This window comes from Osmerus mordax, chromosome 14 (assembly GCF_038355195.1).
Source record: "Osmerus mordax isolate fOsmMor3 chromosome 14, fOsmMor3.pri, whole genome shotgun sequence".
Taxonomy (NCBI): domain Eukaryota; kingdom Metazoa; phylum Chordata; class Actinopteri; order Osmeriformes; family Osmeridae; genus Osmerus; species Osmerus mordax.
This window is the reverse complement of record NC_090063.1, coordinates 17,921,305-17,939,275: the sequence shown is the minus strand read 5'-3', so window position 1 is coordinate 17,939,275 and position 17,971 is coordinate 17,921,305. Positions and strand designations below refer to the sequence as shown.

General features: G+C 51.8%; 1 protein-coding gene across 1 annotated transcript; it reads left to right on the top strand.

Moving 5' to 3' along the window:
* The first annotated feature begins 182 nt into the window (after nt 1–182).
* n4bp2 (NEDD4 binding protein 2) lies at nt 183–17,829 on the top strand. Its single transcript, XM_067251111.1, has 17 exons — nt 183–470; nt 1,377–2,619; nt 2,736–2,860; nt 3,447–3,535; nt 3,650–3,726; nt 4,210–4,341; nt 4,782–6,148; nt 6,206–7,471; nt 7,873–7,958; nt 8,294–8,339; nt 9,026–9,243; nt 10,358–10,473; nt 10,621–10,732; nt 12,149–12,364; nt 14,812–14,980; nt 15,978–16,101; nt 16,369–17,829. Exons 1-17 carry the CDS (start codon nt 227–229, stop codon nt 16,415–16,417), a joined length of 5,679 nt encoding a protein of 1,892 aa, XP_067107212.1. The 5' UTR covers nt 183–226; the 3' UTR covers nt 16,418–17,829.
* Nucleotides 17,830–17,971: the final 142 nt, after the last annotated feature.

The following is a 17,971-nucleotide window of genomic DNA, read 5'->3' as shown; positions in this document are numbered from 1 at the left end:
ACGTTTTAGCAAAGGTATGCTTAGGAGTTTCTGTTCCCAAAGTATTCGCTAGGAGTGCTGTCACCCAACTACTAATGTTGCTTCCTGCTAGTTCGCTTGGTTGTTTTTAGCATTGAGATAAACACCAACCACAACGCTAGCTAGCTATCTAGTTTACGACTACCCTCGGATCATCTAGCAACACTGGGTTCATTAGAGTTGGGGCACATCTCGTGTGATTGCGGGAATGCCGCGGAAAAAGAAAAACGGGCACATCCCAGCACAAGTGCCTGGACTGTCAAACGATAGTTGCAGCAACACGGGCTACCGAACGCACGGTAGTAATGACGACAGGGCCACGGGTAGGGGGAACTTCCAGTTACCGAACTCGCTGTATCAAGACAAGGACATCGTGAAAAACATGCAAGACATTTTTTCTCATTTGGACCCTGAAGTTATTCACATCGTACTAGCAGAATGTGATTTTAAAGGTAATCCAGTCTAAATCAGGCACAAGCCGCTCTCGTAACTTTTTAGACATTCGGTGTAGTATTGTGGGTCTCGTTAGTTGAACTGGTGTGCTACCACGCGCGCGGGACAGAAGGTTCATCAATGAAGGTCGGTGGTCGCGTGCTCGTCCGCATCACGACTTCTGAACTGATGACATCAACGTGAGAATATGATTATGTAACTAGCTGCTGCATCTCGTATAACCTATCAGTCATCCTTCATTAAGCCACTAATAATTATACGATGCATTCAGAGTACTGCCACGACTTTCCAGGGAGTAGATTCAGGAGTGTATTATGTGATTGAGTGATACCATCACCTCGATACACTGGTAGTTTTATACCCCTGATACCCTTGTGTGTGTGAACTCCCACAACACTCATTATTTACCTCTCTCCTCCCTCCCTCCTCTTCTCTCCTCCCTCTTCTTCTCACCTTTCTCCCTCCTCTTCTCCGCTCCCTCCCTCTTCATCTCTCCTCCCTCCTCTTCTCACCTCCCTCCGTCCCTTCTTCATCTCTCCTCCCTCCCTCTTCATCTCTCCTCCGTCCCCTCTTCATCTCTCCTCCCTCTTCTCACCTTTCTCCCTCTTCTCCCCTCCCTCCCTCCCCTCTTCATCTCTCCTCCCTCATCTTCTCTCCTCCCTCCGTCTCTTCTTCATCTCTCCTCCCTCCGTCTCCTCTTCATCTCTCCTCCCTCCTCTTCTTCTCTCCTCCGTCCCCTCTTCATCTCTCCTCCCTCTTCTTCTCTCCTCCCTCCGTCTCCTCTTCTTCTCTCCTCCCTCCCCTCTTCTCTCCTCCCTCCCCTCTTCTCTCCTCCTTCCCCTTTTCTCTCCTCCCTCCCCTTTTCTTCCCTCCCTCCCCTCTTCTTCTCTCCTCCCTCCCTCTAGTTGAGAATGCGATGGATTCTCTCCTGGAGCTCTCAGAAGCAGCCGAGGGTGTGGCCCCCTCCCCTCCCCCGGTCTCTGGGTTTGAGAGGGCTGCTGCCCTCCTGGCCCCTCACCCCCCCTTGGACCCTCCTCCTCAGGTCTCTTGCCTTACCGGGACAGAAGATGACTTCCACCTGACGGAGGACTTTGACCTTCTCATCGACCGCGAGTTAGAGACTCTGACCAGCCCTCCCCCCAGAGCCCCCTCTGCCTCTCAGCCTGTCCCAAGATCCCCCTCTGCCTCTCAGCCTGCCTCCAGATCCCCCTCTGCCTCTCAGCCTGCCCCCAGATCCCCCTCTGCCTCTCAGCCTGCCTCCAGATCCCCCTCTGCCTCTCAGCCTGCCTCCAGAGCCCCCTCTGCCTCTCAGCCTGCCTCCAGATCCCCCTCTTCCTCTCAGCCTGCCTCCAGATCCCCCTCTGCCTCTCAGCCTGCCCACAGAGCCCCCTCTGCCTCTCAGCCTGCCTCCAGAGCCCCCTCTGCCTCTCATCCTCCCCCCAGAGCCCCCCAGCTGGTCCTGCCTGAGCTCCTTCAGATCAGCGTGGAGACAGGGACCAGAGGCGCCGGCCGGCCCGCTCCAGAGAGAGAGATCGGTGTGGGGCAGGCCTCCAGGAGCTACTCCCCTGTCACCCAGTTGAGCTTCTCCGGGGAGACTGTTTACCAGGAGCACAGCTCATTGCTGGACTTTAGCCACCTGACCTCCTCTGAACCAGCTGGAGACAAACACAACAGTTCTTTGGACCTAGGAGCGGCCGGCCGGCCCTCAGCTTTCCAGGCCTACAGGAAACAGGACCGGTCCATCTCCCCTTCTCAGGACAGGGCCATACCGTCTGGGGGGATGGTGGGCGGCGCCAGGGCTAAGGGCAGCGCTAGCAGAGGAACTGTTGGTGAGGAGCCTTCAATGTTCTGGAATGCTGAGGCCCCAGAGTTCTGCCCTCGTCCCTATGGTAACCAGGGCTCCACCTTCATCATCCCGGTGACTGCAAACCCCTCCGCCTGGAACACTCACACCCTGTCTGCCTCGCACTGGTTGGCTCATGGGACTGTCAGTCAAGCGCCTCTCAAACCAACTGCCACCATTCCTAAGTCCTGGGCCCTGGCCGCCCCCCCGGAGCCACCCCTCCCACATGGTACGGCCCGGTTGGAAGGCCAGGTGCTGGTTCTGCTGCGGGGCGCGCCAGGGTCGGGCAAGTCAACGCTAGCCAGGTAAAGGGGGCGGGGGGGGGGGGATCTGTTAGGCACCATGAAAAAACAGAGAAATACCTGACTTTTCAGAGACTGCAAGTGTGTCTTCTAAAGTGTGTGTGTGTGCGGGTGTACAGGGCCATGCTGGAGCAGAACCCAGCTGGAGTTGTCTTGAGCACAGACGATTACTTCAGTCGTCATGGAGACTATAAGTTCGACCCCTCTGCTTTGGGCGACGCCCATGAGTGGAACCAGAAGAGAGGTAAACACATCTCTCTCTATCCCTAACCCTCTCTATCCCTAACCCTCTCTCTATCCCTCACCCTCTCTCTCTATCCCTAACCCTCTCTATCCCTAACCCTCTCTCTATCCCTCACCCTCTCTCTCTATCCCTAACCCTCTCTCTATCCCTCACCCTCTCTCTCTATCCCTAACCCTCTCTATCCCTAACCCTCTCTCTCTCTATCCCTAACCCTCTCTATCCCTAACCCTCTCTCTATCCCTCACCCTCTCTCTCTATCCCTAACCCTCTCTCTATCCCTAACCCTCTCTCTCTATCCCTAACCCTCTCTCTATCCCTAACCCTCTCTCTCTCTATCCCTAACCCTCTCTCTATCCCTCACCCTCTATGTCTATATCCCTAACCCTCTCTTTATGTCTCTCTCTATCCCTAACTCATGTTCTCTATCATTCTCTCTCCTGTCCCTCTCTCTATCCGTAACCCTGTCTTTCTCTTTCCGCTCAGCCTTTAGCTCTCTCACCTTGCTTGTCGGTCTCATTCTGTCCCTATATCTTGCAGTTAATAAACAAATCTTTCTTTTCTCTTTCCTTTCTTGTGTCTTCGTCAGCCAAGGAAGCGTTTGAGAGTGGCATGTTCCCCATCATAATTGACAACACCAACATGCAGGGGTGGGAAATGAAACCTTACGTAGCTCAGGTGAGATGTTCTGATGAGACCTAGCTCAGGTGAGATGTTCTGATGAGACCTAGCTCAGGTGAGAAGCTGACTGGATTCAGACTGCTGATAAAAGTCTTTGTGTGTGTGTGACAGGCTGTGAGGCACAGGTATAAGGTGTTGTTCCGTGAGCCCGACACCTGGTGGAAGCACAAGGCCAGAGAGCTGGAGAGGTGAGCAGCTGGAACACAACAGACTGTTATAATCATTATTATCATTCTCATCATCTGTCATATGTTACCTGCATGTCAGTACTTATGAACCAATGACGTTTGAACCACCTTTTTAAATGAATGAAGTCAAGGAATTTCATAATTTGTCTCTTTTTATGGCTTGTGTATGTGTCCTCATGGTGTGTGTGTGTTGGATGGTGTGTGTGTATGTCTTGACTGGTGTGTGTGTGTCATGACTGGTGTGTGTGTGTGTTTTTCATGACTGGTGTGTGTGTCATGACTGGTGTGGGTGTGTGTGTGTGTCATGACTGGTGTGGGTGTGTGTGTGTGTCATGACTGGTGTATGTGTACGTGTCATAACTGGTGTGTGTGTCATGACGTGTGTGTGTGTGTGTGTGTGTGTGTGTGTGTGTGTGTGTGTGTGTGTGTGTGTGTGTGTGTGTGTGTGTGTGTGTGTGTGTGTGTGTGTGTGTGTGTGTGTAGACGGACCAAGCACGGTGTTCCAGTGGACAGGATCAGGAGGATGCTGGAGGGCTACGAGCAAATTGTCTCCATCCAATCCATCATGGGCCCCCAGGCCCCCCTGCCCCCCCAGCAGAACATCCCCCCCGCCATGTAAGCCTGCAGCTGAGCCCATCTCACTCAGAGACAGTTAGAAACAGTTGAGGTATAAAGTTCTGTCCGCTTATTGAATCAGAATCAGAATGGGATTTATTCGCCATGAAAGTTTGCACAGACAAGGAATTTGCTTTGGCAGGAAGGTGCATACAATAAACATATACCTAAAATTTAAATATGTGGACTATCTATACTAAGGGTACATAAACTAGCAGTACTAAGTGGGATTAGAATATAATTAAATATACAATAAAATATAAGTTGCCGTAAATTACAATATAAAAAAACAAATATTACAAAAAATACAAATGTACAAGATACCATTATTGTAATGCAGTGCAAAAAGCAGTGTGTTTTAAGCAAGAAGTCGGTAGTAGGTAGGACAATGGTAATGGTTGTGTTTCCCTTCCTGTCTCCCTCCTGCCTTGCTGTGATAGGCCTGTGTCTTCTGAAATGGCTCAACCTGACCTAGTAGGTGAACCGCGATTGGCTGAGAGCTCCAGCCAAAGGGCCCGCCCCTTCTTCTCCTCTCTTCCCGATGTGTCGTCTGTCGGCAGGAAGTCCAGGTTGCCGGGAGACAGCGACCAGGGCTCCAGGGAAACCCTCCTTCCCAGGAACAGGAAGTCAGACAGGAAGGAAGATCCCCAACTCCTGGCAGAGGAGAACCTGGGGGATCTGGATGCAGAACTAGACGCTCTGTTGGACCAGGAAGCAGAACAGGAAGTGGCCCAGGAAGCTGACCACAAAGCAGAGCAGGAAATACCGGACTGTGTTGTGGAACTGGTAGTGAACGTGGATCACCATGGCAACGAGAGACCCATGGCATTCTCCGAATCGATTAATCAGAGGGAGAGGAGAGGTAGGCGTCATTGTAACAGGAAGACCGCTTCCTATAGGCCAGAGCCTGCTGATCTGGTGAAGGACACTAGCCAATTGGAAAATGGACAGGTGGAGGGGGGAGAGAAAGGGAGGGAGGGGGGAGAGAGGGCGAGGCCGGAGCTGTTGGACTTTGTGGGGGACTGGCCGGTGGGGGGACTGGGGCAGAAGGGAAGGAGGCGTGGTCAGAGGGGGCAAGGACGCGACGAAGAGGAGGGTGGTCACCGTGGCAACAGGTTCGAAGGGCGAGCTGGTCCTGATGTGACAGAGTTCCGGAAACTTCTAGACCTGATCCAGACAGGTGACTCCTGCCCCATGCCCACAACCTCCTCCCCCAACGACTCCTACCTCATGTCCAACTCCTTTGACCAATCAGAGGAGGGGGAGGAGACGGCAGAGGATTCTCACAATCTTGCGTCGAGCAAAGGGGGAGACCAAGTACCTGGCATGGGGGGGGATGGGAGAGACCAAGTCCCTGGAATGGGGGGGGATGGCCGGCCTGAGCTACCAGACTGTGTTTCTGCCTGGAAAGCATCTGGCTCCTCCGAGCAGTGCACAACCCCAGACAGCTCAGTGGTTGAGTCTGAAAGTGAGGAAGGAGAGGGGTTAGTCCTCACACCAGGCGTTACTGAGACAGGGTCTAACTTAGAGGAAAACCAAACACAAAATGATTCTCTCTCCTGTGATAATACTGCTTCAGAAATTGTGGAAGTACAAGATTGTCATGATGGTGAGGGCAGCCATGTTGGTGAGGGCAGCCATGTTGGTGAGGGCAGCCATGTTGGTGAGGGCAGCCATGTTGGTGAGGGCAGCCATGTTGGTGAGGGCAGCCATGTTGGTGAGGGCGGTGTAGAGTCTGATGCTGACAAACAAAACCCCAATGCAGTTGATGGCGGTAGCCATGTTGGCAAGGTCAGCCCTGCTCTGGGTGAGGGCAGTGGGGGAGGGGACGGCGGCCCTGTTGGTGAAGGCTGCCCTGTCCTAGGTGAGGGCAGTGTGGGAGGGGACGGCAACCATGTCAGTGGAGGCAGCCAGGAGCGCAGGCAGCGGCAGGGTCGCAGGTCAGGGAAAGCCTGCAAGCTAGCCCTCACATTCACACAGAACTGCCCCTCTCCCCCAAACCCCAACCCCCTGGAGAACAGCCCTCAAGCAGCACCACAGCATCACCACCCTTACCCTAGCTTCAACTGTGACCCTGACCCTCCACCCGATCTCCACCCTCGCTCCCTCACCCCTGCTCTTGTGTCCTCGGCCATTGGACACCACACGCAAACCGACCCTCAAGACTTTGCCCTCCTCTGGCGCCTTGATCACCAAGACAACCACAATCACCAACACGACCACGGCTCCTACACCGGTGTACCTCGGGCCGACCTTCCTCCCGGCATCACCGTTGTCCACAGCAACCCTTCCCGCTTCTTGCCTGGGCTCTCAGATGCTGCAGTTCAGCCCTCCAGCTCCCAGGGGGTGCCGTACCGCGCGGTGCATGAAAAGGGCTCCCAGGTGGAGGAGGCGGAGCTGGGGACCGCCAGCCGGGAGCAGAGCCTGGAGATACTCAGACAGCACTTCGGACTGGTCAGCCTGGAGGAACTGGAGCACCTGTACGACACCTGCCAGCAGAACCTGGACTGGACCAGCAACTTGCTGCTGGACTCTGGAGAGAGGCTGTACAGGGAAGTAGAGGAGGAGGTGATGGAGGGCTCGATGGCGTCAGTGCTGCGTGGTGGGTCAGGGCTGGAGGCAGGATGGGACCCTCAGATGGAGGTGGAGACACCTAGAGGTTTAGAGGGAGAAGAGCAGGCGGTCACCAGTGGGGGGGACCCCATCCCTGATAGTGGGGGAGGGATGGGGGGGCACAGGGGAGGGGGGAGAGAGAAGGTTGGGAGTGATGGGTTGGAGGGAGAGGGAGGTAGGAGTGAGTTTAGAAACTCTGAACCAACCCAGGGAGGAAGAAAGCCCCTAGAACAGGAAATGACATCAGAGGTTTCCAGCAGCCTGTCAGAAGGTGGAGGGGGAGGTTGGGTAGAGGGGCGAGCGAGGGGGGAGGAGCAGGGAGAGTCATCAGGAGACGAGGCGACCCTTTCACTCCTGGCTCAGCTTGAGGAGATGGACAGACGAGCGGACGAGGAGAGGAGGGAGAGAGAAGAGAGGAGGAGCAGACTGGTGAACATCCAGAGTGTGGAGCTGAAGCTGACCACAGAGCTGGCTCTGCAGCTCACAGAGCTATTTGGGCCCGTAGGGGTTGACCCAGGTAACACCCGGGAGCATCAAGAATAGAAACTAATAAACAAACTGTTGTCTAAAGATGATTCTGTTCCTTTTGATCTCTGAATCTCACTGTTTCCCTTTAATATGACAACCCTAATCCCTAAACATGACAAACAAGACAGGAAAGATATAAACAGCTTATCCTCCATCCTCCTCTCTTCCCTCTTCTCATCCTCTCCGTTCTCTCTTTCTCCCTTCCCCTCCTCTCTCTTTCCCCTCTCCTCTCTCTCCCGTCTTCTTATTCTTTCCTCCCCCTCCTCTCTCCCTCCTTTCCTCTCTCTCCCTGCCCTCCTCCCCCCTCCTTTCCCTCCGCTCCTCTCTCCCCTCCTCTCCTTTCTCCCTCCTCTCTCTCCCCTCCTTTCTCCTCTCTTCCCCACGGGTCAGGAGCGTGCTCAACAGATGACTACTCCGTCCAGATGGATCTCGGCACGGCTCGGCTGCTCCACCAGACCTGGAAGGACACCCTCCAGGTTAGGCAGAGGTCAGGAGAGGCAAAGGTCAGGAGAGGCAGAAGACAGGTGAGGCAGAGGTCAGGAGAGGCAGAGGTCAGGAGAGGCAGAAGACAGGTGAGGCAGAGGACAGGAGAGGCAGAGGTCAGGAGAGGCAGAGGACAGGAGAGGCAGAGGACAGGAGAGGCAGAGGACAGGAGAGGCAGAGGACAGGAGAGGCAGAGGACAGGAGAGGCAGAAGACAGGTAGTAAGTGGTCACACCATGTTACTCTATAAACATTCACGTTGAAGGCCAAAGTTTAAACCCGCATCTTTATCTGATTGTGTGTGTGTGATCCTAAACTTGTGTCTACAGGAGAAGCAGAGACAAGCAGCACTCTCCTACCATCTGCTGCAGGAGAGTGAGTGAACACACACACACCACACATGCTACAACACACACCACACACACAAACACACACCACACATGCTACAACACACACCACACACAAACACACACCACACACAAACACACACCACACATGCTACAACACCCACCACACACAAACACACACCACACACAAACACACACCACACACAAACACACACCACACATGCTACAACACACCACACACAAACACACACCACACATGCTACAACACACACCACACACAAACACACACCACACATGCTACACCACACACAAACACACACCACACATGCTACGACACACACAAACACACACCACACATGCTACGACACACACCACACACAAACACACACCACACATGCTACACCACACACAAACACACACCACACATGCTACGACACACACAAACACACACCACACATGCTACGACACACACCACACACAAACACACACCACACATGCTACGACACACACCACACACAAACACACACCACACATGCTACGACACACACCACACACAAACACACACCACACATGCTACGACACACACAAACACTCACCACACATGCTACGACACACACAAACACTCACCACACATGCTACGACACACACAAACACACACCACACATGCCACGATTCTCCCATTTCTCACCCATGTGTGTGTTTGTGTGGGTCCAGGTTCGGTCCATTGGGGCGAATCACAGACGAGCAAAACCAGACCGAAGGAGGGGGTGCAGCCAGCGCACTTTCTGATTGGTGCAGACTGCTTCTCATCCCTGGGTGGCCAATCAGAGGCCCCGGATGAGGCGGTTCTGATGGACCACTGGAGTGTGTCCCGCCCACACGTGTCCCTGAGAGCCATCATGACCGAGGAGCTGGCCCTGCAGCAGAGACTGGTACACACACACGCACACTATACACACACACACTATTACCCATACACCCCCCCAGCCCCCAGTGTGTGTGTGCGCTCCCCAGCGTGTGTGTGTGTGTGTGTGTGCGTGCTCCCCTATGTGTGTGTGTGTGTGTGTGCTCTTCAGTGTGTGTGTGTGTGTGTGTGTGTGGGCTCCCCAGTGTGTGTGTGTGTGTGGGCTCCCCAGTGTGTGTGTGTGTGTGTGCTCCCCAGTGTGTGTGTGTGTATGTGTGTGTGTGCTCTTCAGTGTGTGTGTGTATGTGTATGTGTGCTCTTCAGTGTGTGTGTGTGTGTGCTCTTCAGTGTGTGTGTGTGTGTGTGTGCGTGTGTGTGCTCCCCAGTGTGTGTGTGTGTGTGTGTGTGTGTGTGTGTGCTCCCCAGTGTGTGTGTGTGTGTGTGTGTGTGTGTGTGTGGGTGCTCCCCAGTGTGTGTGTGTGTGTGCTCTTCTGTGTGTGTGTGTGTGCTCTTCAGTGTGTGTGTGTGTGCTCTTCAGTGTGTGTGTGTGTGTGCTCCCCAGTGTGTGTGTGTGTGTGTGTGTGTGCTCCCCAGTGTGTGTGTGCGTGTGTGTGTGCTCCCCAGTGTGTGTGTGTGTGTGTGTGTGTGCTCCCCAGTGTGTGTGTGCGTGTGTGTGTGCTCCCCAGTGTGTGTGTGTGTGCTCTTCAGTGTGTGTGTGTGTGCTCCCCAGTGTGTGTGTGTGTGCTCTTCAGTGTGTGTGTGTGTGTGTGCTCCCCAGTGTGTGTGTGCGTGTGTGTGTGCTCCCCAGTGTGTGTGTGTGTGCTCTTCAGTGTGTGTGTGTGTGTGCTCCCCAGTGTGTGTGTGTGTGCTCCCCAGTGTGTGTGTGTGTGCTCTTCAGTGTGTGTGTGTGTGCTCTTCAGTGTGTGTGTGTGTGCTCTTCAGTGTGTGTGTGTGTGCTCTTCAGTGTGTGTGTGTGTGCTCTTCAGTGTGTGTGTGTGTGCTCTTCAGTGTGTGTGTGTGTGCTCTTCAGTGTGTGTGTGTGTGCTCTTCAGTGTGTGTGTGTGTGCTCTTCAGTGTGTGTGTGTGTGCTCCCCAGTGTGTGTGTGTGTGCTCTTCAGTGTGTGTGTGTGTGTGCTCCCCAGGGCAGGGCTGAGGCGCCCAGGCATGATGGAGCTTCTCTGCTCAGAGAGAAGCAGCTGTTCCAGCTCTTCCCCTCGCTGGACACTCTCTTCCTCAAGGACATCTTCAGGGATCACAAGTGAGGGACACACACACATGCACGCCCACATACACACAAACAGTATACACACAAATGGACACACATGCAGTGGCAACAAGGTAAAAGTTTGTTGTGTATATATATGTGTGTGTGTGTATATATATGTTTTTATGTGTGTATACACAGCTACAGCCTGGAGCAGACAGAACGGTTCCTGCGCTCTGTGTTGGACGAGGGTCCGGTGAGGACGGTCGTGGCTCCTCCCCCCTTCAGGACCCCCAGCAGGGAGAGGGAAAAGGTACACACGCACACACACACCTCTCTTACACATAGGGATGAGTATTGATAAGATTTTAACGATTCCGACTCCTTATCAATTCCTGCTTATCGATTCGATTCCTTATCGATTCTCTTATTGATGTTCCCCTCTACAGCCAACTAGGTCTGTGCGTCCTGCACCCCCCACACACACACTCGTTCTAAACGAATTTCTCAAACTGGCTTTGACTGGCTCTGAAATGAGCTAATACCTACCACCTCTAGGCCTCTTCAGGCCTCTGTTTTCAAAACAAAATCTAGTCGGAGATAGAAACTTTCAGTTTCCTTGTGTTCAAGCTTCTATTACTCTACACCAGTAGGACTTACAGGGGTCCTAACAACAGGGGAAATAACTTCAGTGTCACACAAAAGAGACCATTTACATGCATGTACTCCAAATCGTTCAACAACAGCTTTCAATGTACTTTGGGTATGTTGTTTAGGCGTTTTCAGGCACATTTAACAGGACTATTAAAAGGTTAAACAATTAAAATGCGAAGTTTAATAATGGATTAAAAATCTATATGCTCAGTTTAATAATGCGACACGCGAACGTTTGCTGATAACACACGCCGCCCCGATAACGTGAAATGATCAATAAGATCAATACTAATGGGAGACGAATGTCGGAGCTAAAATGTATGCTTCAAACGACGGGACAGAAGATAACTAGATCGACTATACACAATAAAGGCAAATTGCTTTACACAGTAACAAGTGGTTGTGATCACTTTTGAGCAGTTTAGCTCTACCTTAGATAGTTAGAGATGAAGCGCGAACGTTAGCTGCGCTGCTGCATGCATCGAACACATGACGTTCCAGTAACTTCATTCCATGCTGTGTGTTCAAATGCTTCTTCATATTTGTAGTATTTCCTCCCTTCGACGAAATATACTTTTTACACGCGTTACAAGTGGCGTTGTTGTCATTTTGTTGTGTGAAATACAACCAAACTTTAGAACGCTTCTTCCTAGTTGCCATGTTTGCTACAGTCTGTCTTTGCGCATGCGTGCGCAAACTTTTATAGTTTATTCAGACAGACGTTCGCGTGTCGCATTATTAAACTGAATATTGATTTTTAATCCATTATTAAACTTAGCATTTTAATTGTTTAACGGCACAGAGAATCGTTAACAGAATCGTTAAGGAATTTTGCTAACGATTGCAAGGAATCGATTCACAGGGAACCGGTTCTAAAGAAGAACCGGTTCTCGATACCCATCCCTACTTACACACCTATCTCATACACACATACACACTCACATAAACACTCTCACACGCATTTACACACTATCTTTATTATACATCAATTGTATTTTAATTTATTTACTTGATTATCTCTATCTTTCTTCCTGCTGCTTTTACCCCACAAACACTTCCCCCCGTGTCACATCAGATGCGCAAGCTTCCAGACAGCCCCTCTTCCCAGCATGCCGAGCAGCAGCTGTCCCAGCATGCCGAGCGGCAGTACCAGGATGTGAAGGACCCAGAGTACGAGGACTTCAGGGCCGAGGCTCGTCTGCACCAGAGCCGGCAGCAGCAGAGCTTCTCTAAGGCAGCTGAGGCTTACAGGCAGGGGAGCGGGGAGGTGGCCTCCTTCTACGCCCAGCAGGTAGGGGGGTTAGGGTTGAACCCTGGACAGGTTCAAGTGGACACTGCACCTTTAAGGGCGCAGTGAGGTGTGAGACACTGCACCTTTAAGAGCGCAGTCAGGTGTGGGACGTTGAACCTTTAAGGGTGCAGTGAGGTGTGGGACACTGCACCTTTAAGGGTGCAGTGAGGTGTGGGACACTGCACCTTTTAAGGGCGCAGTGAGGTGTGGGACACTGCATCTTTAAGGGCGCAGTGAGGTGTGGGACACTGCACCTTTAAGGGCGCAGTGAGGTGTGGGACACTGCACATTTAAGGGCGCAGTGAGGTGTGGGACACTGCACATTTAAGGGCGCAGTGAGGTGTGGGACATTTACATTTAGTCATTTAGCAGACGCTCTTATCCAGAGCGACTTACAGTAAGTACAGGGACATTCCTCTGAGGCAAGTAGAGTGAAGTGCCTTGCCCAAGGACACAACATCAGTTGGCATGACCGGGAATCGAACTGGCAACCTTCGGATTACTAGCCCGATTCCCTCACCGCTCAGCCACCTGACTCACATTTCCTTTCCCTGCTCTCCCTCCGTCTCTCGGTCACTCACGCGTCTCTCATATACACACACACACAGTCACAACGTCAGCACACGTTAGCAACGACGCATAGATACGCCGTTCTAGACAGACAGCAATATCAGCGAGCCCTCAGCATTAGAACCGTAGCTAAAAGTCTAGGAAAGTTGAGGCTACTCTCTGCTAGGTACCTACGAATATGTCTTAATCTGCTAGACCAGTGGGTTCCCCACTGGTCTAGCAGACACTGCATCTTTAAGGGCGCAGTGAGGTGTGGGACACTGCACCTTTAAGGGCGCAGTGAGGTGGGACACTGCACCTTTAAGGGCGCAGTCAGGTGTGGGACACTGCACCTTTAAGGGCGCAGTGAGGTGTGGGACACCAGTGTTTCCCACAGATTAAAAGCAATTTGTGGGGGTCAGGCAGGGGGGGGCAACATGATTATTTTGTTAATCATTTGTTACACAGTATGCAGGTATACTACATATATGCAGGTAGCAACGCTAGTGCTAAATAACTATTTAGTTGGTCGGCTCCATGACGCCGCGTAAGTAGGGCTTGTGAGACTGCTCACCAAAAGAACGAAGGGGAACCCACTGGTCTAGCAGATTAAGACATATTCGTAGGTACCTAGCAGAGAGTAGCCTCAACTTTCCTAGACTTTTAGCTACGGTTCTAATGCTGAGGGCTCGCTGATATTGCTGTCTGTCTAGAACGGCGTATCTATGCGTCGTTGCTAACGTGTGCTGACGTTGTGACTGTGTGTGTGTGTATATGAGAGACGCGTGAGTGACCGAGAGACGGAGGGAGAGCAGGGAAAGGAAATGCAGCTGAACGAATACACTGCGTGTTTTAAATAGCATTAACTAATATATATTATAACGAAACGCAATATCTGGCGGCCGGTGTTGATTCTGTGGCGCACCGCCATGAATTAATCTGTGTGGGAATCACTGGACACTGCACCTTTAAGGGCGTAGTGAGGTGTGGGACACTGCACCTTTACATTTAGTCATTTAGCAGACACTCTTATTAATGTTAGCCGTCAATCACTCCCTTTGCAAGACACCCGAGCGGGACACACGAGTTTAGATTATGTTACCCACGCAGTTGAATACTCACTCACGGATCCTCCCCCCTCACGGACCCTCACACTCATGGACCCTCCCTCCTCACACTCACGGACCCTCACACTCACGGACCCTCACACTCACGGACCCTCACGGAACCTCCCCCCTCATGGACCCTCACACTCACGGACCCTCCCCCCTCACACTCACGGACCCTCCCCCCTCACACTCACGGACCCTCCCCCCTCACACACGTTGGCCACCCCTAGCAGGCTCGCTCCCTCCTCGTTTTTCAACATGAAAAAAAAAGTCACATTTGCAGGTTGCACATGGGCAGGTAGTTGTAAAACTCACACTGTCTCAATTTTTTCCGCTAAATGCGACCATTTGATTGCAGTTTAGACCCCTGGGGAGGGGGAGGTGGCCTCCTCCTACGCCCAGCAGGGAGGGGAGGGGGAGGGGGCCTCCTCCTACGCCCAGCAGGGAGGGGAGGGGGAGGTGGCCTCCTCCTACGCCCAGCAGGGAGGGGAGGGGGAGGGGGCCTCCTCCTACGCCCAGCAGGGAGGGGAGGGGGCCTCCTCCTACACCCAGCAGGGAGGGGAGGGGGAGGAGACCTCCTCCTACGCCCAGCAGGGAGGGGAGGGGGAGGGGGAGGGGGAGGTGGCCTCCTCCTACGCCCAGTAGTGAGGCGAGGCAGAAGTGGATTAATGAGTCCAACTCTGGTCAGCAACAAGTTCTTATTTAACTTGACTACCCGTTGCTCTTTGGTATGTGTGTGTATGGTGTGTGTGTGTGTGTGTGTTTGTATGGTGTGTGTGTGTGTGTCAGGGGCGTCTCCATGGCCAGAAGATGCGAGAGGCCCACCGGCGTGCTGCCTCCAGGATCTTCCAGCAGGTCAACGCCCCCCTGCTGCCACAGAACACCCTGGACCTGCATGGCCTGCATGTCCCTGAGGCCCTGGATACACTGGATCACGTCCTGCAGCTGAAGACCTCAGGTACACACTACACACACTATACACACTACACACACTATACACACACTATACACACTACACACACTACACACACTACACACACTACACACACTACACACACTATACACACTACACACACTATACACACTACACACACTATACACACTACACACACTATACACACTACACACACTACACACACTATACACACTACACACACTATACACACTATACACACTATACACACTATACACACTACACACACTACACACACTACACACACTACACACACTACACACACTATACACACTACACACACTACACACACTACACACACTATACACACTATACACACTATACACACACTGTACACACCACACACACTATACACACTACAAACACTACACACACTACACACTACACACACTACACACACTAAACACCCCCCCCCCAGAGTGGCAGTAGGGGGTGTGTTAACCCTCCCTCTCGCTCTCTCTCTCTCTCTCTCTCTCTCTCCCCCCTCCCCCCTCCCCCAGAGTGGCAGCAGGGTGTGTGTTAACCCTCTCTCTCTCTCTCTCTCTCTCGCTCTCTCTCTCCCCCCTCCCCCCCCAGCGTGGCAGCAGGGTGTGTGTTAACCTCTCTCTCTCTCTCTCTCTCTCTCTCTCTCTCTCTCTCCCCCCTCCCCCCCAGAGTGGCAGCAGGGTGTGTGTTAACCCTCTCTCTCTCTCTCTCTCTCTCTCTCTCTCTCTCTCCCCCCTCCCCCCCAGAGTGGCAGCAGGGTGTGTGTTAACCCTCTCTCTCTCTCTCTCTCTCTCTCTCCCCCCTCCCCCCCAGAGTGGCAGCAGGGTGTGTGTTAACCATCTCTCTCTCTCTCTCTCTCTCTCTCTCTCTCTCTCTCTCTCGCTCTCTCTCTCCCCCCTCCCCCCCCAGAGTGGCAGCAGGGTGTGTGTTAACCATCTCTCTCTCTCTCTCTCTCTCTCTCTCTCTCTCGCTCTCTCTCTCCCCCCTCCCCCCCCAGAGTGGCAGCAGGGTGTGTGTGGTCCTCAGCTGTCTGTCATCACAGGAAGAGGAAACCACAGCCAGGGGGGCGTGGCTCGCATCCGGCCCGCCGTCTTAGACTACCTCAGCAACCATGGTTACAGGTACACACACACACACTACCTTAGCAACTATGTTTACAGGTACACACACACACTACCTTAGCAACCATGGTTACAGGTACACACACACACTACCTCAGCAGCCATGGTTACAGGTACACACCTGCACTACCTCAGCAACCATGGTTACAGGTACACACACACTACCTCAGCAACCATGGTTACAGGTACACACGCACACACTACCTCAGCAGCCATAGCTACAGGTACACACAGCTTTCCCTCCTAACCCCCCTCTCTCTCTCCCAGGTACACAGAGTCTAAACCTGGCCTGGTGTTGGTGTCGCTGAAGACCTGAGAGCATCACGCAAACAAACACAAACGCTCTCTCTCACACACACATACACAGCCCTGCACGTTTTTCAACACCTCCACACTGGTCTACTCTATCATACCCTCAGAACCAACCTCCTCTTCATCCTCTGTCTCTCCTTTTCTCTCTCCTTCTCTATCCCCTTCTCTCTCTTTCTCCCCCCCCCTCTCTCTCCCCTTCTATCTCACTCTCCCTCTTTCAGTTATTTTGATAGCTGACAAAGAAATAACACGATATTACACTATTTTTTACAATTATTCTGGGTGCAAAGCAAGGTTATCTCTTAATGTTATTCCTGTATAGTATAATATATTAGAAAAATGTTTTATGAATATATTTTAATGATATCTTGCTATACTTTTATACATAATTTTAACAGATCAATTTTAGTTTTAAGATGTTAACTGACATAGCTCAGGGATGACCGGCTGCACAGACTCAGTCCAGACTATGGGCACTGACGATTTACTATTCCTACTATTATTATTAATAATCTATGTCTGAATCTGTGCCTGTCAATCAGTCAGAATCTTCATCTGTTCTGAGAGGCAGGTTGGTGAAGGCGTTTTATAGGTTGTAGATCATGTTTGATTAAGACAATAATTTAGAGCTGGGATTCCCTTGGTGTTATTTATAGTTGTCCTGCGTGGAATACAGGGTTAGGGTCCTTAGGGTGAGGGTCCTTAGGGTTAGGGTCCAGGGATCCTGAGGACCAGGAGGCTGAAGCCTCCAGAGTGATTATGGATATTTTAACAGCCTGTACAGAATGCACCACCTTGGTACAGCAGCACACACTAATCACTATGCAAGAGGTTGGACTTCTTATGTTCTGCTCTTGAATTCAGGGTTTTACTCAGGTACACCTGCTAGTTAGCAGCAGACAGGTGGCAGACAGACAGGTGGTAGCTGCAGACAGACAGGTGGCAGACAGACAGGTGGTAACTGCAGACAGACAGGTGGCAGACAGACATGCTGCGTTCTAAATTTAAACACTTTGAAAGCTGTCATGTGCTTTGTCTATGAGGCCAGTCATTTAATATGTTTTTTGGGGTACAAGTTAAAAAAATTTACAAGTGCCATTAGTGCTGTATCTAGCCATAGCCAAAATCTTTTATTATATTTACATATATATATATACAACAGTGTTGTGTGTTTATTTTATAAAAGGGAAGTATGGGATAAACGCTATGCTTGCGTTTACTCTGTGTGCTGCTTCAAAAACTATATTTTTTGTAAGATTTCAAGCCCGGTTGAACAAAGTTCTTAGCATATGCCAAACAAACTACATTCTACAAACTTGTACAATAAATGTCTATTTTTGTATTCAGGATTGTTGATTTTTAAAGACTTAATTGCAATTGAATAAAGAGTTTTGTATGCTCTAACAGCAGCTCAGACCACGCTTCCTTACTTCAGACCACGCCTCCTCACTTCAGACCATGCCTCCTCAATTCTCTGCTCCATTACGCCTCCTTACTTCAGACCACACCCCTCTCTTCTCTGCTCCACTACGCCTTCTTACTTCAGACCATGCCTCCT